Source organism: Nipponia nippon, unplaced genomic scaffold, assembly GCF_047370975.1.
Source record: "Nipponia nippon isolate SJK-2023a ecotype South Korea unplaced genomic scaffold, ASM4737097v1 scaffold_13, whole genome shotgun sequence".
NCBI lineage: Eukaryota > Metazoa > Chordata > Aves > Pelecaniformes > Threskiornithidae > Nipponia > Nipponia nippon.
Genome location: NW_028262324.1, coordinates 16,855,916 through 16,874,976, shown reverse-complemented (window position 1 = coordinate 16,874,976; position 19,061 = coordinate 16,855,916). Strand labels below are relative to the sequence as shown.

At 54.0% G+C, this 19,061-nt stretch overlaps 2 protein-coding genes and 1 long non-coding RNA gene across 10 annotated transcripts in view; 2 read left to right on the top strand and 1 right to left on the bottom strand.

Annotated features, from left to right (window-relative positions):
• Positions 1 to 2,515: 2,515 nt before the first annotated feature.
• TTI1 (TELO2 interacting protein 1) lies at positions 2,516 to 17,781 on the bottom strand. Of its 2 annotated transcripts, XM_087750019.1 has the most exons (8): positions 15,156 to 17,781; positions 14,488 to 14,676; positions 13,533 to 13,681; positions 12,555 to 12,695; positions 10,951 to 11,155; positions 10,118 to 10,205; positions 8,217 to 8,428; positions 3,844 to 4,004 (listed from the first exon to the last, which is right to left on the bottom strand). In XM_087750019.1, exons 1-8 carry the CDS (start codon positions 17,779 to 17,781, stop codon positions 3,988 to 3,990), a joined length of 3,627 nt encoding a protein of 1,208 aa, XP_087606145.1. In that variant the 3' UTR covers positions 3,844 to 3,987. The 2 variants fall into 2 exon arrangements, with proteins under 2 accessions (XP_009469706.2, XP_087606145.1); XM_009471431.2 differs by lacking the exon at positions 8,217 to 8,428 and having other exon boundaries at positions 2,516 to 4,004.
• Positions 4,014 to 12,603, top strand: LOC148056583 (uncharacterized). 6 transcript variants are annotated; one of them, XR_015703008.1, is made up of 6 exons: positions 4,014 to 5,905; positions 6,692 to 6,777; positions 8,163 to 8,304; positions 8,930 to 9,724; positions 11,274 to 11,421; positions 12,387 to 12,547. It is a non-coding gene; the product is annotated as an uncharacterized LOC148056583 (long non-coding RNA). The 6 variants fall into 6 exon arrangements; XR_015703007.1 differs by having other exon boundaries at positions 4,014 to 6,777; XR_015703010.1 differs by having other exon boundaries at positions 4,014 to 8,304; positions 8,930 to 9,046; positions 9,139 to 9,724.
• RPRD1B (regulation of nuclear pre-mRNA domain containing 1B) overlaps positions 17,742 to 19,061 on the top strand; it is a 28,650-nt gene continuing 27,330 nt past the window's right edge. For both annotated transcript variants that reach the window (XM_087750023.1, XM_087750022.1), the window contains exon 1: positions 17,742 to 18,027. In XM_087750023.1, coding sequence (XP_087606149.1) covers positions 17,877 to 18,027 — 151 coding nt within the window. In that variant the 5' untranslated portion in view covers positions 17,742 to 17,876. The remainder of the gene's footprint in view (positions 18,028 to 19,061) is intronic.

The window sequence follows — 19,061 nt, the reverse complement described above, 5'->3', positions numbered from 1 at the left end:
GCGGGCTGGGGTGCTGCCCCCAGCTGGGTCCCGGACCCCGGTGGGTTTGGGGGCTGCTTGATGCCAGCCTGGGGAGGAGGCTGTGGGCAGGGCAGCAGAGAAGCCCCTGGGCTCGCTTGCAAACGGGCTGAGCTTAATATGCAAGTCACTGCTGGGGAGGAACCAGCCTCATGAAAATGCCATTTCCACGCAGTCACTCTTCTGGCCATTATCCTGCTTCAGACAAAAGCAATTTACTCTGCCTGTAATAAAGCAGAGGTGATAACGAAGCTGAGAAGAGCCGTGACAGACGGCCACGAGACTGAGACAGGCCAGCCTCTCTCCGCTGCCTGCGCCGAACCGCTGGCTGGGGACGGCAGCCGCAGGGAAAATCTGCGGGAGAGCTGAGAAGCCTGGAGAGCACTGGGACAAACCGGCGCTGGGCCTCAGCAGGCGTCTCGGCGCAGTCGGTTGTGCCAGAGGCCCGGCTGGGGGGGATGTGGCTGGTTCCTGGGCACCAGGGCAGTGACCAACACACCGACCCGCTAAGCGGGCAGGGCAGGAGGGTGGCCTGCGAGAGTGGGCATCGGCCCTCCCTGCCTGCAGCGCTCTGCCCTGCCCGGGGGTAATGCCCAGCCAGGGAAGGGCTGCACGGGAAGGTGCGTTTGCCTCCGTGGATGCAGCATCTCTGTGCTGGGAAGGGGCATCACAGGAGGGACAGAGCGGTGGGTCCTGCCCTGTCCCCAAGGGGCACGACAGGAGCGTGCCCTCACTGTCGTAAGGACCTGAGCACCCCGGTCCCCGCTGTGCCGGGGCAGTGACCCGCCGTCTTGGTGCTGTGTGTCCCATCAGCCAGAGGGTGAAGTGCGGCAGCAGCCCCTGAGCCCCATCTCTCTGGGAGCCCAGCTTCGCGCAGCCAGTGCTGTCTGGCTCAGCGGCGAGGGCTCCATCAGCTCCGGAACCAGCTGGCTGCGTTATGGGGTCACCGGGAAGCCCAGGCTGGAGCAGCAGCCCAAGGCCCCCTTCCCGATGGATGCAGCTCGTAACAGTTACTCCCTGCCCCCCCCCCCCAGCTCCATTACATGGGGAAGATGGTAATTAAGAGAACTTTTCTAGTTCCCCTCCTGTTGTCACAGCCCTCCCGCTGTCTGTACCATCCTGTTCAGAAACAGCAGCCACCTCCCTCGCCCGGCCCACGCTCGGCAGGGAGGGGAGGCTGCTCTGGGCTCCGTGCGGTGCCACGAGACCTCTGGCCACGGGGCACGTCCCGGCAGCTCGCACCTGCGCGCACGCTGGGGGTCTGCAGCCCCGAGATGCTGCCCCGGCCAGAGAGGGCTTCGCTTCCAGCCCTGTCCACAGGAGCCGTGGCTGCGTGGTCCCCACTGGGGCTGTGAAGAGCCCGGGAGCGGGAGCCAGCGTGGATGTGACCAGAGCGGGATGTGTGGATCGGCAGGGGCGGGAGCAAGGACTCTGATGTGACAGTGCTGCCCTGGAGCCTCCTGCCCGTCCTGCGTGGTGGTGTGCCTCGGCGCGGGCAGGCCGATGTCCTCGGAGGCCCCACCGGGCTGGTGCTGGGAAGGCAGCCGGGGAGGTGTTTCGCTGTGGTGGGTACTGCAGATGCCGCTTGGTTTTATGCTTTTCCTTTCAGAAACGTGCATAACTTTAACCTTTATCCTAGCTTTTTTTAGAATATTGTTTTTTCTTTTAAGCTTGCCTTGCCTCGGCTGAGGTGAATCCGGCAAGGCTCGGCTACTTCTGCTTCCCAGAGGTGACCAATTCAAAGGGAGCAGAGCGCGTGCAGATAAATCACTTGTGTGCCTGCAGCCCCTGAGCAGCTGGTGACGCCCGGTGCTCGGAGGGGTGCTTCTCGCCGGGCTGGTACCAAGCCGCAGGAAGGCAGCAGAGGTTGTGCTGGTACCTCCCTGGCAAGAGGCGCAGCCCCCGAGGGGCCCGCGAGAGCCGCTGGCTGCGGGGAGAGGCGGCGGGTGCAGAGACCAGAGCAGATGGCTGGGGCAGGAGCACCGAACGCCACCAGCGCTGCTGCTCTGTCACGTGCGAGCTCCAGCCGGCGCTGAAGGCAAGGCGGAGACGGGCGGGATGCAGTGTGTGCACCTGATGGATGAGTTTTATCAAGTGCTACAACAATCCAGAAAATTCTGCACCACCCCCAAGGGTGCTCTGGGGACCAACGGTAGTATTTCACCTCTCTGCCTCCCCTGTCTTCCCCCGTCAGATCAGCTCTGAAGGGTTCCTTTGTACGCAATCCGACCCAATGTTAAGCGCTGCATATATATTAAAAAAAAAGCATAAAAGGGTAAAAGCTGAACTACAGCCCTGTCCTACCTGGTAAAAAGCTGTTGGCTTGGGTTTTTCCTGGAGAAGCAACCAGGATTAAAGTCTGAACAGAACAGGGAGACAAGGGGAGGTAATCTCAGCCGAGGGGGTGTGGGTGTCAGCGGCAGGCCCCCCGGTCCCAACAGCTGAGACACATTTGGGACGCTCACCCGGGATCCCCGACAGCAAGGCACAGACCCCGTTCCATGTACCAATCCCTTTATTGCTTTGGTTGTTGCATTTTGGAGCTTGCTTCCCGATTTCCACTCCAGATCGGTACCTTTGCTTTACTAGCACAAAGCTTTCGCAAGCGTCTGTCGGAAGGCAGCCTGCTGCCAGAAGCGGACGAATCCAGGAGACGCCGTGGTCTGGGAGCAGCCGAGTAAAGCAGGCCCTGCGGACGCGGCTGGGGGGACCCGGGAGCGGGGGTACGCTGCAGCAGCTCCCAGGCGGGCGGTAAGGCTGTGCCGTGCTCCGGAGGGGAGGCCCAGCGGCAGCGAGCAGACCCCCAAGCCTCGTCGTCCTCTCTGCTGACTGCGCTGTGCTATACCTGCTCAGGCAAACCGTGGCACTGCCGTGGTACCACCGCACTCGCACCATCGTCTGACCGCGTCCGCACCCACCTGGGAGGCCGTACTGGCGCACAGGTAGATACTTCACCTGCTTCTCCTCGGGCTGGGTGTTACAAGTCTGAGCAGTCTAAGGAACGGCCTGCGGGAATGGCAGGCAATCTGGGAAGGAGGAGTCGTCTTAAATCACTTGCAAGCGGTACATCGGGGCTGGCCATTTTTCCAAAGAATCCCTCGCACTCGGTGGTGAGAATCGGGGAGCACGAGGCCTTTGGCTGGTCTCCGCAGCCAGTCTTAGCAAACTCTGAGGAACAGCCTGGATGTTTCCGAGAGGACATGGTGTTCTTGCCAGCAATACTGGTGAGGAATTTATTGGAAATGCGTTTTAACTTTTTCTGATATTAACTGGTTTTAAAAAAGAAAAGGTTTTTAATGCACCCCAAACAGGATTCTCTCCCTGGGAAGGGTTAAGGCCAGAAAAAGCTTTTGTTTTGAGCTGGCGATCACTGTCGGGCTGGGAACGGGAGGGAGTATCGGTTGTGAGGAGGTCAGAGGGGTGGGGGGGCTGACAGGCACCACCCAAGGATTGAATGTTGGGAAGTCATTCCTGGAAAATTAATCTCTGTACCGAAGAACTTGCAATAGGTGTGTTATGACCCCAGCACCATGTGCAGAGAAGTACCAGTCAGGAGGAAGCGGGGCAATGTGCCCGCCTCGGCCTCGAACACTGTTTAAAAACCCCAAACTTCTGCCCGTGGGCAGGGTGCCCCGGCCTGGGCAATCCTTCCTTTGCCCCCAGCACGAGTCGGGGCCTCAGTGACGGGATTTTCCCAGGTGAGCTCTGCCCTGGTGGTTCCCCTTTCCCTCCCAGCCGCTGCACAGGTCTGTCAAGGAGGAGATGCCCCTTGAGTGCCAGCCCGGGGCGCTGGGCTCTCCCGCTGCTGCAGCCTCTCCAGCAGGAGCAGCACGTTGTCGGTGAACTCGTTCCGCTGCCTCCCCATCCCACTGAGCTTCACGGGCCGCAGGCTGATGTGGGGGGGCTCGTACCGCTGAGGGCAGCAGACCTCGTTCAGGAGCAGCCAGGTGCTGTCCGGGTCCACGTGCATTAAGTGGAGGAAAACACTGGAAAACAGTGGGAAGAAAGGAGAGTTAAGGAGAAGGCCTTTTGATTGGCACCCAACAGGGTCATTAACAGAGAGCTACGGAAAGCCTTGATGCTGTCTGCAGCCTCTGACAGCTGAACAGACTTGGAGGCTCATTAGAGAGCCACTCAAATGGCTCCAGTGCCCAAGAGAAGACAGCTCACTGGTTTCACATCTACCGGCAAGTGGCAGAAAAATAGTTATTGTGCTCACAGTAAGTTATTGACACCAGACCAGCAGCTTGTGAGTCACCGACCCGGGCTTTGGTGGCAGCGTCACGGGCTGCTGCTGGCAAAAGCCTTTCTAAAGCAGCCTGTCCCAAGCGCTGGAGAGGTGACCGCAGAGTATTGCAGGCCCTGCCTACACCTGGCCTGTTTTGGACAATCGCCCCTGCAGAGCTCTTAAAAGACGTTGTGTAAGTTGTTCACCACCCTCTCTGGTTTCTGGGGAGTGAGGGGTCAGCCCACCTGGACTTCTCTCCCTTTTCAGCGGAGGTAAAGCCGTGGGTGCTTCTGGACAGCTGTCCAGGCTGGGCCACAAGCAGAGCTGAATGTTGTACTGAGGGCTTTTTATTGCTGTGAGGTCTCCCATCATCCCAAGTCCTTATTAGCTGCCTCTAAATTTTCTTCCTTCTGCACAGCACCTTTCCCAAAGCAGGATTTTCTTTTTTTAAAAAAAAAACCAAACAAAAACAAAAAAAAAAAAACAACAACCAACCAACCCCAAACCCTCATTAACAGTAGAATAGAGGCAGAGAGGAATGACAACCTCCTCTAATGCTCTACTGCTGTGTTGATGGTTTGCACTTTGAATTTCAATACCCCAGGCAAGATGGGGGATTTGACTCGAGTATGCACTTCAGGCTTGTGGCTCCAGCTGCGAGCTGCTGTAACAAAGATGCTGGATGGTCCTGCTGGAGAGCAGGAAGCTCCGAGGAGCAAAAGAGCAAATGGCTGATTTGCATGACCTACGCTTAGGCTTTTCTTCCTGCCAGTTCTCACTGTGGGTAACCTTTGGGCTTGGCTAGGTCTGTGTCAGGGGTTCACGCACAGGCGGCTTATTGGGCTTAAGTGGTATTAAGTTCTCTGGCTGTGCCATGTACAAAATTAAAGTAGAATTTGCAGGCTGCCCTGACAGGGGGACAGCAAGGCCTCCTCCTGCCTGGCGCTGGGTCTCCCACAGAGACTATGAGCACCACGGGTACGCAGCACTCGCCAAACCTACGGGTAAGCTTTCCAAGACCCCGGTAAATGCCTAGGCACGCATCTTCAGGCCATGAGAAGAACCACAGCTGGGAGAGGTAATGTGAAGTCAGAGGGCAGGTCTGTCTCTGTTCCCCCAAGAAGCACAGGACAGAACTCCCCTCTCTAAAATCACAGATCACCTGCTACAAAAGCCACACAAAATCTAGACCTGACTGCTGTCAAAACTTCTCCCCGAAGAACTTTTATCCCTAAAGTGAGCTTGCCTTCTATGCCGAGCAGGCAGAAATCCCTTTTGGAAACTCTCCTCTGAAAGGGAGTGCGGTGCCATGGGTAACCTGAAAAAGCACAGAAGTGAGATGGAGGCACTAGAAAGCTCCCTCATCTCTTCACAATGATCTTGTGGCTGTATGACTCGTTACTCCATGTGCAGCCGAAGCCTTTGCTTTTGCCTCTCTGCCATTAACCACTTGCCTGTCTCTCAGTGCAGGTCTCCGAACAGCAATGAGGGAAGACGTTGCCACTGCAAGCTGTTGGCAGCGTCCCCTCCTGAAGGTGCCTGCAGTGCCTATCTGTCTGCTCCACAGAAGCCAGCGTGAACGTGCTCCAAAGTGATAGCTGTGCTTGGCAACAACCGCGTCAGCAACGTGCCTCCTTCCTGGGGGACGGCCAGAGGCAGGTGAGCTGACAGGGCTCTCCGCTCCCCGGCTCCGTTACCGCAGCTCTGCTGACTGGAGAAGGGAGGGCTGGCCCCCGCCGGCTGCCAGCCCGCCGGGTACCAGACGGAGCAAAGCACGGGCAGGGTCGCTGGGGCAGGGTCAAGAGCTGGCGCCTGCCGACATCCCCGCACCCAGCCCTGCCGGCTGCCAGCGCTCTCCTGGTGCTCGCTTGGCCGTGACAGTGCGAGCACGCAGCTGTCTGCCAGCCAGCAAACCGCAGGTCCCAGTGGTTTCCCCTGGCTTCTGATGGGCTGCTGCTGATGGGCAGTTGCACAGAAATAATCCTCGCTCCTTATGGCTGGGGTGGATAGGACCGGGCAAGAAAGATGAATCACTGGGAAGTAAACATGCGAACAGGGAATGCTACTCAGCTGGCTGCTGCTTCTTCAGCATATGCACAACTTTACCTCTTATATTCACAGCAAAGATATCCTGCTCTCCAACCTGTTCCCCATCAGCTGCTCTGGAGAGAGCAACCCTCAGGAGATGAGCTGGTCCCTGGGGAACTCCACTGCCTCTTGTGCCCACAATGGCCTGAGGCGTGTGATTATCTCCCGATAACCTGGAGTGCCGTGCAGCTTAAAGAACAACTTGACTTCTACATTTTCAAGCTAACTCTGGGGTAGTTTCTAAGCAACCTGTTTCCATGGCAAAGAATCCTGGGGGTTAATCCAGGTTTGTTTTCCGTTGTTGCCTTTTTTTTTTTTTAACTTAAATATCATTTTATTGAATTTTGCCTTGTGCAGGTGGCTGTCTTAGCGTACTTCAGCCCAGCTTGCGAGTGACAGCTGTCAATAAGTATCCAACAAACCACACAATCAAACCAAAAGAGGTATGCTGCGTAATCAACTTTGATATCTAAAAAGGTGCAAAAATAGCTCATATTTGTTCCAGTTGTGCTAAACTGGAGTTTGGCTGTTCTGTTGCCTTGTCTTTTCCGAAGCTCTAAGCAAAGCCACGGCACAGTGAACTGGCTGGCAAAAGGAGAAGCCTTTCTGGCTTTTGCATCTCTGCTGAATGTTTAACTAGCTAGAGTTCGCCACAGGCTTCAGTAAGAACGGGGGAAATTATTTCTGCATCCTGGCAAAAAGCCCCGTTCCTCTCCAGACTGTTGACCAAAAGGTCAAATGGTAAATTTCACAGGCTGTAAACATTTATTAGGAATTAAGTGTAAATTTCAGAACAGTCACTTCAAACTGAAAAAACGCAGAACTGTTTGGGAAGTGTTGGCATAAGCCAATGACAATTTCTTAATCTCTTTTCCTTCAAAGCTTTTTTTCCCCCCCAAATGAAAAGCGTGTCAGGGATGATGCAACTTAATGAACTGATGAGATGCCCAGATTTACACATGGTGACTCTCGGTTTACACCCTCTTCCCCCTGCCTTGTTCCCAGTGCCTGGCCCCACACCACCACCCCTGGGCTGCTCAGGTGTTTCTGGTCACCTTACCCGCAGTTGCGCTGGCTTATTTTCAATGAAAGCAAAGATGTACCTAGTGTTTCTAGCCCTCCCAAACTCCTCTTCAGTATTTTTTTTTCCTCAAGCTTTGGATAATATTCCTCTCCTGGAATACTCCCAGCAGTCATCTTATAATAAAACCTATTGACCCATTTTTCTCTTCCTCAGACATTCTGGAGTTCTTTTTTTTTTTTTTTTTTTTGAAGCTGCAGTTGCAAAATTCACTTACTCCCACTGGTTCATCTAATAAAACTACAGGGTCCTATAAATGGGATTAAGCAGCCTCCTTGGGGCATGATAACATCCCTGGATGACAGCCAAAACTTTTTTTTTTTTTTTTTTTTTTTTGTGGCTCTAGCACCTTGGCCAAAAATTCCTGCTTAGCCCATTGCATGCCTACAGAATCCTTACTTAGTCAGCGCAGGGAGTTATTGGAGCTACAACTGACTTTGTAAGACCTGACCTTGTTCTTGGCAGGTCACAGCTCATGAGTTGAGTAAGAATCCAGAAAGCTGAGCAAAGGCCAGTTAGTATAAATCAATATGGCAAGCTGATACCAAACATCTTTTTACCTTGTATGATTTCTGCAGTGATAAAGCTGAGTTATGTGACGTATGTTGGCACTCATGCTGTGGCTAAGATTAGTTCTGGTCTGTCTGTTTTTAGAAGAATTTAAAATGCAGAATTTTTCATGTAGCAGGCTGATAACATTGCCCTTGCCTAGATGGAAAGGGCCTTACGTGTGACAACCTGTGTCAGTTTACAGGATTACTTTCAGGCACACGGAGAGCAAGGAGAAGGACCGGAGCTTACAGGAATCTGGGGGCTGAGCAGCTGGGGAAGGAAGCTGAAGCATGGCTGAGAAGTGATTCTTATCCTGGCGCCGGGGCTGATCGTGATGGTGCAAACTAAGTTTGACTTTTCCAAGCTGAAACCTCATATCATGTGTACTACACTTAGAAGTGATGGCGATATGTTTAACTGATCCATCCAGGCTCCAGGACCAGGGATCAGACAGGACTAAACTAAAAAAAAAAAAAAAAAAAAAAAAAAAAAAAAAAGAAAGAAAAGAGAACTACAAGTACTGCCATATGTGTGGTTAATATCAGGCCAGACCTGATCCGTGCCTCAGTGCATGTATGTGTCTGGCCAACAGAGCTACACGTGAGCGAGCTGTTCATGGAAGAGCTTGCTTTGTTCAGTGAAATATGTAATGTAGGGTGCATCAAAGGCATGGGGGGAGCAGCATAATATGGGGCATTTTTCCCTTAAAATAGAATAAAAATGATTTACAGGAGAAAAATGTTACTTGCCCTGAACTTTGCTGCCCTTTTTCTCCGATAACAGTGAGCTTGCTTCACAATATAGCTTCTAATGACCCTCTGACGTCATAGGGCTAATTCAGTATTTCCCCCCACCCCTGCTGTGGGGGGAAATTGCACAGCTTTTCAGACTGCTTTGTTAATGATAAAAGCTTAAGATTCCAAATATCTAGATAAATCCTGGTGTTCTGCTTTCCATTCCAGCATTGCTTACACAGATGAACGCTTTATTGTATTAAGGGTATGCAAGCCTACAGCGAAGAACGCCTCTGCAGAACAAATGCTGCTGAAACCTGCTGCGATGCAATAAAAGCCACTAAGGTAAAAATAAACCCGCTCTCACCAGCGCAGGAATACAAACAAAGGTATGGCTACAGCTTCTGAGAGCGTTCTCTGTCTGCACTGCTGCCCAGCCACACAAAAGCCCTTCACGCCCTGCACCCCTGGGAGGCCGGCGCTCAGGTGGAAGGGAACTGGCAGCTCTTCCCTTTTCGGCAGCCTGCCCTCTGCAATCCCCAGCGCCTGCTGAACCTGCTCACCGCTGCCTGCCTCTCCCCTCGGTGGAGGGGAGGGTTGGCCACACAGAAAGGGGGGCTTTTACCCCCGTCCTTCAGCAGAGACAGAGGTGCGTGGCTTGCTTATTCACCTTCTGTGTTCTGTAACTGGACTCGCTTTGTCTGCTGAAATCTCTGGCCTTGTTTCCAGGTGACAGCATATGACAATAGTGATTTCTTATCCTGACAGCAGGAATATGCTGAGCAGGATTTTGTACGCCAAGCAGCAAAGTATGTCTGTCAACACTTCATAGAGCTGATGTGTGTTCACCTAAACTGTTTGTGCTCTTTTAACCTCCTCTCCCAGCCTTCTCAGAGCCCGGTGCCAAGCCTGACAGCTTCCCAAACAAACTCTGGTCCACCTGGCAGAGCCTGGGTTGACATGATCACAGGAGCCCAGGGAAAACAGAAGGAAAACAGAAGTAAATCCCCCAGCCTGCAGAAGGTATTAAGTGATAAAATACACGGGAATGTCTGGCACATCCTCTTGCATAGCTGTCTTCCCCTCTGCAGTTTTATGCCACCAGTGGGCCAAGAGCCCTAAGCATTCTAGCATAGGAGGCGGTTAGAAAAACGCAAGTAGCACATCTTCCCCCTCTGTCCCCAAATGCACTGCAAGGTAATCTGAAAGTCAGCTGTAACTTGTGGGCAAGCTAACCTCTCCAGCTCATTCTGGGTAGTAAATGATACTTCACCAGAGAAAGGGGTTAACTTCCATGAAAGACCCTGTTGTACAGGACTCAAACACGCCGGAGGAAGGAATGGGAAAGGGGTTACCGTGCTCCCTCTGCCCCATGTTATTTGTACGCCCGATACACCTCCATTTAAGAGACATTACCTCTGGGCAGCTTCTTGCAGTTTCATGGGTTGCTTGGCACTGAGGTAAATCAGGCAGGCATCTGCCACTTTATTCAGGTCACTCTCACCTGCAGAAATGGAACAGAAAAGAAGGGTAGGAGGTAACCTACTCAGCAGCTGCTGCCTAACAGAATCAGCTCTAAATTGGCAGCAAGAGGCTTCTGAGCCTTTGAACTGTCTGGCCCAGAGCTCTTCTGACCTCGCCTCTTAAGCGTCTTGCTGCAAAGCTAGGAAAGCAATCAAGGACATTGAGAGAGGAAAAGAGCAACTAGCCAGCAAACCTTCTCCCTCATCAAAGTCAACTCCAGAAATTTAACCTAGGAGAATTTCAGAGAGTTTCATTCAGCAGAAGAATGTGATGTGCTGCATTTAAAGGGTCACCCAGAGAGATGCCCCAAAACGGAGCCAGTCAAGTTAGCCAGAAGTCTTATCTGGGCTCCAGTTAGTTCTTCAGTTAATTAAGAACAAAGTACAGCCCAACAGGCCTAGCTGCAGCAGCCCAGGCACTCCACTTTGTACCAGCTTCTCATGCACAAGCAAGACGAGCAGTCAGATTCTACAAGGTGCTGGGAATCTTCTCTCCCATTTGTCTCCTGGGGAGTAAAGAGCGACCAGCCCCTCCACGCAGAGCTCCCAGAAAGGACAGATCAAGGCCCAGCAGGACCTGAATGGGATGAGGCTGGAGAAGATCAGGAAATCAACCCCACGGGGCAGCAGGAGGGTAAGAAGTGCAGGCCTGGTCTGTTGGGATGCAAGGAGAAGAGGTAAGTCTAGCAGAGATCCCGCACACTCTGTGCTTTCCCTGGTACTCACCCATGTCCAACTTTTCGCACAGAGAACCCAGTCCCTGCAACACAGCCAGCTGCAACTTGAAGGCAAGCGTGTGGTTGTACACGGGCCCGGCTCTGGCGCTTGCTGGGGCCTGGCTGAGGAGGGAGCTGGTCAGCTTAGGCAGGACATCTTTGGAGAATCTCTGCCTCAGAAAGTCCCCGCACTTTTGAGCCAGGGTACACAGCACCTAGTGGAGAAACATGGGTTACTGAAGGATAAGGGCACATACTGGTCCGGAGGAGCTCAGCAATCCACGCCACCTCGGGGAGTAAGGCATTCTTTCTCCCTTGATCACTTTTTTGCAGTTGAGAGCAATGTGACCACACCTGCCGCAGCTTTCCATAACGAGCAGAAGGCGAATGCTCGATGGAGAGGCTGAGTGACCCGCACCCTGCTCTTCAGTTTCACACGGTAACCTCCGGGGACTGCCCTTCCCTCATCGGCGCAGCAGAGGTAAGAGTAGCTTGTGAAGTCTTATTCAGAATTGCTGGAGGAGCCTCTGACAGAAAATGCCGTTAAAATATAAATCACCTTTGTGGTGGCAACAGCCCATCTTTACAAGCATGCCAGCGAACAGAAAGGGCAATTGGCTACAGCATAGGGCACCCAGCACTACTGGTGTGGGCCCAGGATAAAAACCAAACTGGCCTAGAGAATGGCCTTAAATACACGTAAAAATGAAGGGGGGACCCATGGGGCCAACCCACGCGGCAGAACACGGTTCTCTCTCGGAACTTCACTAAGCTCGTGGTCTTAGTGTGCAGGACCGAGATGCTGGTTATGTGGTGTTTGGCTTACGCTGATACCACGCTTCCTATGCTTGAGATTTAGGAAGGAAGACACTCACAGGGGATTTCTTATAACAAAACCCAAACTCAGTGCTAACTGTAATGATCCCTTGAACTCTTCTAGAGTTAATTAGTTTTGTGTCGTGATCTCTCCCTTCTTTTGGGGCAGGCACACGTGAGGCATGGCTACTCTGAAATTCTAGTGTATGGCTTCTTGAATTTGGGGAATCAAAACTCTTCTTTTATTTGCACTGAAGGATTCTAAAATGAATCTCATTCTGCACAGCAGAGGAAGCCCTGTGAAACCCTGGGACTGGCAACCTCTGGAAACATGCTTTATTGTCCAACTTGTGACTCAGGAAGAGAATGCAGTCAGTTGATGTGGTCAGGAGCTCTTTCAGAGTCTTGTTATGAGGCTAAGCCTTTGCTTAACCTCTCCCCTCCCCTGCCAACGCCTCAATCGCAAAACAATCCCTTCTCTTCAGTCTAAGACTTCCAAAGGGGGGTGCTGAGACTGTGGCTCCAGCAAGGGCAAGTTGCACTATACAGTGCCTCTGACGGCTGCTTAGGCTGTAAAAGAATTGTTTTCCTCTTCCCTGCAATAACCACTCATATTGCTGTTTCCCCCAGGAACAGTGTTGAGGTTTCATCTGTGGACAGGCTGCAGTGGGAGCGGAGCAGCCTGCCCACTGCACGCTCCACAAGCTCAGCGCTTCTCTCGCAGGCCACAGCAATGCCTGAGCCGCTTGCCTTCTAAGCACCAGCTTGAAGGCTGTTGGCAGGGATTCGCTGCTGTACCTTGAAGGCTCTGAGCACTGCCAGAGGGTCATCGCTAATCAGCCGGGTGACGAGAGCTGGCCAGACACGATGAGCCATGGGAAGCAGATGGTTTCCGTGAGGATGCAGCACAATTACACAGAGCTCCAGCACGTCCAGGACCTGGGCAGGAGGGACAGGGAACAGACTTCCAGAGAGCTGCAGCGCCAGCAGCACCAGGCACTCAGGTGGATCCCCAGTGTCACACCGGGGAGCCGGGAGCAAGAAGGGCTTTAATACAAAAGGGTACGGTTTTGCCTCAGCATGAACTGGGATAACAGGGCAGCGCGCAGAACACAGGCCTGTTCGGAAAGGGACAAGTAGCACAGTGACATAACTTGTGCTGGGCTACAGAGCCGGGCTGGAACCAGGGTGTGATTTCTGGCCTGGCCCTGCAGGCTGAGCTGTGCGCTGGGACCCTACTGCTCCTGTGGCACGGCAGCCCGATCACCTGGTAGGGCTGGGGCCTCGGCGGTAGGAATCTGGGTTATGCCTCACTGCTGCATTTTCTGTCTCGCTTTGCAGTTTAAAAGGAGGCCACCTTCAAAGGATTTTTATAATTAAAAAACCCAGTCTTTTAGCCCTGCTTATCATCGCCCCAGCAACTTCAGAAACGTTCCTCAGTCTGTGCACTACAGTCTGAGGAAGGGGGATGGGAGGCCTAGATGGGAGAAGGATGCTCCTGCCTCCTGCACCAAAGGCCGAGGCACAAGGCTTGAGTAGCATGAGCATCAAGGGACGGTGCCTGGTATTAAGCCACCCTTAAGATTCTGTTCAGCCTGGCTGCCGTTCCTAAAAGAGACTGCTCCCAGAAACCGTCTCCCTTTCCCTTGCCAGACTTGGAGGGCCTGTCCTGAATAAGCGTACAGCAGCACTAACCTCGCTACCGTGCACGTGCTGATGAGCTACCAGCCCCCTTCACGGGCACCGCCCGTCCCCTCAACGCCGGCACTCACTAACCTTCAGCCGCACTCGCAGGTTCCCGTCAGACAGCAAGTGGATGCACCTCTCCATCACATCTTTGGCCAGTTGAGCATGGCTCGGCAGGAGAGTTTCTCCTTCTGTGTCAGAGTTGTTTGGCTCCAGCTTAGCAAGGGGGGGAACCTCATCTGGAAGACAAAACCGTTACTGAAGCCATGAAAATGACTTGGAAGTCCTGGGCGATCACAATACCCACCCACAACTACTCTGCAAATTCCCAAGTGAGGCCTTTGGCATTTTTTAACTTATTTAGATATAGTCAAGTCTACGCTCGAGTTGTGCGAGTTAAGCGTCGGATTCAGTTAAGTGTGGGGCTAGGGAAGGTTTGCTTTCTTTACTGGACAATGCAGTTGGTCTGACGTTTGCAGTCTCTCCTCACCACGGACTTACTTCCCATTGATTTTTATTAAAAATGAAAAGCCTGGGTATTTAAAGATGAAGTATTTAAAGGTCAGGATTGCAGCATAGCCCAGTAAAGACTAAAAAGTTCCGATGTGAATGGCTGCATGCCCTGCCAAGGCCAAGTGAGAAGGGAGGGGTGGCATCATTAGCCAGGAAAAAACGGTACAGGGATTCCCAAGGGAGGGTGAGGAAAACGCAGTAGGATCCTGGAAAGAGGAAACTTTGGGTCCTGAACCCAAATGGCTGGTTATGAGGTACGGAAAAACACAGCGTGCTTGTGTCTTAGAGCTAGACAAGCCTTGATCTGCCAACATTTCACTGCCCCCCTCCCGCCCCGTGCACAGAACGAAGCAGGAACGCCCCGCAGCACCTTACGTGAGCTAAGGTCAGCTCAGAGCAGACCTGAGACTGTCAGGAGCGTGCCAGGCTTTCAGCCTGGTCCCGAGTCCCCCGTCTGACAACAGGGAACCTTGGAGGTCACTGTCTTTCTCTAAGCTGAACATACTCTTCTCCAGTCACACACAGTACTGACCTGCCTCCTCGTCGCCTGTGTCAGGAAGATTGCCCTCTGCGATCTGCTTCTGTCTGACGTAGTCAAGGAAGAATCGCTCCACTTCTTGCCTCGTCACCACGAGCTGCCCCTGGGACGAAGTCCTGCTCTGCCACTCGGGAGCCTGCCTTCGCTGGTGTTCCTCACCGCAGGACGACCCAAACCACTGGACTGCAAAAAAGGAACTGATAGGTCACTAAGTAATCGCGATCCCCTCCTGCAAGTCACAAGGTACCACAGACTCCTGGAGAGATGAACATGACTCTTGCGTCTCAAGGGACTGAATCAGGCACCTGCTGTCACATCACCGTGACCTTCCTGATGGTATGAGAAGGTTAAAACCCCCGATATAAAAAGGAATGTACTCCATGTGCTTCTACAGAACACAGGAGTAGCAAATCCACCCTTTCTCAACCACTACAGGCCACGTTCCTGCAAGTCTGCAGGCCAGACAAACAGAAACTGGTTGTGGAGAGCGGAAGCTATTGGCCATCTTTGCTTGAGCGGTGGCCCACCAAGCAAAGCAAAGTTGCCATCACGCTGCAGTACCTCAGCTACCTGAACTCGCCCATGGCAAGTCGAGAGGTCACAGACAAGTACCCTTAGTTACAGTAAGACGGAATTACGCAAAGTAAACGTCATTTAGATACCTAAAGCTGCCATTACTGAGTGGAGGACCCTGAGGAAAGTGGAAGCCTGGTTATTGTAAGACTGATCTAGTGTAGACAAGACATCTTGGATAACGTCTTCTACCAGTGGCAGCAAGCTGGCATCTGAATGCCTCAGCATGGTGTCCAGGACCTGGGAAGCATGTGGCTGATGTGCCAGCTGGCGCAAATTCAGGGAAATCCCATTCACCAGATAGTCAGAATTCTCATTAATCAAAGACTGCACAGAGTCGTAACTGCAGGCCTCGCAGATGTCCACCAGCGTCCCCAGTGCTGTCTCACTGATGAGCAGAGTCTTGTCGCCAGCCTTCTCCAACACAGGGTAGAGAGCTGACAGCAGAAGCAACCGGAACCCCTTCCCGAGGACAGCAGCGAAGCAGCCGACGCCTTCCAGCTGGATGCAGATCTGCCAGATGTTGCTGTTCATGGTGCGGGTCGTTACGTGCGGCTCTGGAGACGGAAGGAGAATGCTGCTGTATGCACCTCCTGGACAGGCAGCGAGTCCTGAACGTTGCACAGAGTGCTCGTGGTTGATTTCTTCTGTATCAATGCTAGTGATCAAATACCAGTTTGCCTGGTCTGTATACTCATCAAGAATGGACGTTATGGACCCTTTGAGATCATCCACGTTTGGCGAAATTTCCCTTTCCTGAAGGACGTCCACCCCCATTCCAGCAGCTCCTGCAATCAGCTCGTTGAGGACCATCGCTGCCTGCTTTCGGTACATGCCAGATTCACCATACAGCCCCATGAAATGATCCACAAGCAAATAGAGGTTCCCGTAGTAGCCAAGAACACGACAAACTTGCTGAAGGAGCTGGAAAATCTTCTCCTCTGTGAAGAAGCGGAAGTATTTCTTTTGACATCTGCCTTTCTGCACACCGTGCTGCAGGGAGCCCGCCGGTCTGCACGCGCTCTCACAGCCCCAGCGTCTGTCTTCCACTATCTTCACGTCAGTCACGTCCAGCTCCAGAACTTGCACCAGCGCTTTGGACAGACGGTGGAGGTGGGACACGGAGTTGAGGACAATGTTGATCCTGGGGCCCAGCAGCTTCAGGTAGCCGAGCAACAAGCTCAAAGTGGAAACCTTGCCCGTGTCATCCTGAGAGTTCATCAGGCGAGGAAGAGCTGTGGCAAGGGAATGGAGGTTCTCGGAGAGGACATCAGCAAGAGCCCTGTTCTGCGCTACAATCCTCCGCTCTGCGATGCCGCGCAGGACCTCGTTACACCTGCTTTGGACTTCGCTGTTTTCATCGTTCACCAGCCCAACTAAGGCCTTTAACAGATGACTGAACGAGTCCACCAGCGACTGTCCGCAGTTCCTCAGTAGGTGCCGGACCAGTTCTACCAGCTCCAGCCGCACTTTCCAGTGTGGGTGAACTGAAGAAAACTCAACCACTTTACGCAGGAGGAGAGAGAGTTTTTCGGCAGTACTTTTACTCCAGTCAGGTCCCCTATGGACCATTAGTTCTGCTATTCTGCTTTGTTCCACTGGCAGCTTTTCTTTATTCTTTGGGATTCTGGCTAGCTGTGCATCAGCCATTACCGAGCCGACAACCAGATAAAAGAGTCTGATGGCAGAAACGGTGGGTTTGTGACCTTGTTTGATGTCTCCAGTAATAACGCGAGACAGCGAAATGGAAATCCCAGGCAGGAAAGAAGCAAACAAATCCCCGCATTGCTGTGCCTCGTCTTCATCTAGGTGCCGATGCTCCTGGCAGTCACACTGCAGAACTAGGACCTGTAAGCACTTCAAAGCAGAGATCTTAATTTGCCTTGCTTTTTCTTGCTCTGCTAGGCCCAGAAGCAAAGATACAGCGAATCCCAAGAGAGGAAGGGTGGAAGGTTGATACAGAGACAAGATAACGTCCCCATAAGCGGAATGCAGCAGGGTGTGGAGTGCCTGGATTACAGCCAGCTTTAACTCCTCTGATAGCGGGGCTGGTTTGCTTGAGCCAGAAGTGGGAGCGAGGCACGTACAGAGCTCAGAGAACAGCTCCCGCAGGAGCTCCTGCTTCTTCACCCGCGTCGCCGCGAGGACGGAGGCGATGCACTGCACCACGCTCTGCACCAGGCGCTCCTGCCTGGGCCCCGGCGCCTTCAGGGCGAGGCGCAGGGGGAAGAGGACGTACTCCTGCAGCTCCTGCAGGGCCGCGGCGCTGACGGCGCCCAGGTGGGCCTGCAGCCGCGCCACGTTCTCCGCGCTCTGCGCCCTCGTCAGCCGCACGCAGGCGGGGCGCAGGGCGCCGAAGGCCTCCTGGGGGGTGTCGAAGACGGCCATGCTGGGGCGGCAGCAGCCGAGGGGCGCCGGGGGCTGTCGTAGCGCGGCGCCGGGCGGCGGCGGCCCGGGGCGGCCCCGGGGGCTCCCGGCGCAGCCTACCGGCTGCCGTAGCGCGGCGGCCACGTGCCGGAAGTGGTGCTGAGGTAACCGGCGCTGTCGGCGCGACAAAAAGAGTCCGCGGGAGCGCGGCGGGGGGGGGGGAGCGCTGCGAGAAAAGTCCCGGGCACGCGCAGTGCGCATGCGTCTGCCCGGGCCGCCCTCCCTCCGGCGATCCGTACCGTGCCGCCCTTCGACCCGCCGCGGCGGGGTCAGAGGTCGGGCGGCCATCTTGTGGCGGCGGCGGCGGCGGGCTGCTGTCGGTGAGGCGGCGTCGCGCCCTCCCCCGCGGGCGGAGCAGGCCCGGCGCGGGCCCGCCCGCCGCCATGTCCTCCTTCTCGGAGTCGGCGCTGGAGAAGAAGCTGTCGGAGCTGAGCAACTCCCAGCAGAGCGTGCAGACGCTCTCGCTGTGGCTCATCCACCACCGCAAGCACGCAGGGCCCATCGTCTCCGTCTGGCACCGGGAGCTCCGCAAAGGTACGGGCCGCCGCGGAGCCGCCTCTTCCTGACGGCGGCCTCCGAGCGCGGCGGGGCGCGGGCTGGGGCGGCGGCGGGCGTTGGGCGCCGTCCCCCGCGGCCGTGAGCCTGCGTTCGGCTCCGAGCGTGCCGCTGCGGGCGCCGCCGGGGAGACGGAGGGCAGGGACGTGGGGTGAAACGGCGAGGCGGGGGCCGGGGGGGCTGCCGAGCCCCGGTGCTGTGCGGGGCAGCCGCCTGCCGAGCGTTGCGCCCCGGGCGCGCCCAGGTCAGCCGTGAAGCGGGTTGTGGGCTGTTTAGCTTTTGCTTCTAAACCTTGGGTTTGGATTCATACCGCTTATCCATTATAGAATTGCGCTAAGGGATGGGGAGATAAGCAAAGTAAAAACGGTCGTAGCGATCCGTAAAAGCCCTTTGGTAGTATCATCCAGAAATACTTTCCGCTTTTTTTCCTTGCAGATTAATTTAACTTAAGTTAACTTCTGGTAACTTCTCAAGTTGCTTCATAACGAAGTCAGGGAGCCTGGCAGTGTCAGCGGCGATGCCCCGTCCCCGGAGCAGCCGTGAGAGCAGCCAGGGTCACCTCCCTCACCTGGGCAGCCAGCGGTGTTAGCCCTCGCAGCGGGCTGGAGCCTTCCCTGTCACCGCTAGTTGTTGCCATTTATAGCACATTAAGCATGAATTTTTGAAAGATCTGAGTTTGGCCCGCTGTGGAAATAAGTTATTTTGTTTTCCGTCTTGCGCGTGCGTATTCGTGGCCAGTGCGCTCTGGAGAACAGCATCTCCCACCAATTCTGGCCATAGTAAAACAGAAACTGATGGTGTCAAGATGGGAAAAGTTATGGTATATGGAAAAAATTTAATGTTGCTTTGGTACAGAGTTGTCTGGAAAAATATTTGAGTCTCCACAATAGCTTTCTCCTGCAGTTTTACTCTGTTCTGAAGTAAGTGATTCTGTACCAATTTTTTTTCCTGAATTTAATTAATGAAAAATAAGTCTGTTGTTACACTAATTTGCTGGTACATTAGAACAGCTC

What these genes read in the sequence shown, in the direction of transcription:
- TTI1 (XM_009471431.2), bottom strand. Translation starts at nt 17,781, where the DNA reads ATGGCCGCCCGACCTCTGACCCCGCCGCGGCGGGTCGAAGGGCGGCAC. An exon ending in CACAGGCGACGAGGAGGCAG is followed by an intron (nt 13,682 to 14,487) that starts GTCAGTACTGTG and finishes TTTGTCTTCCAG; the next exon opens with ATGAGGTTCCCCCCCTTGCT. An exon ending in CAGTGCTCAGAGCCTTCAAG is followed by an intron (nt 11,156 to 12,554) that starts GTACAGCAGCGA and finishes TTTCTCCACTAG; the next exon opens with GTGCTGTGTACCCTGGCTCA.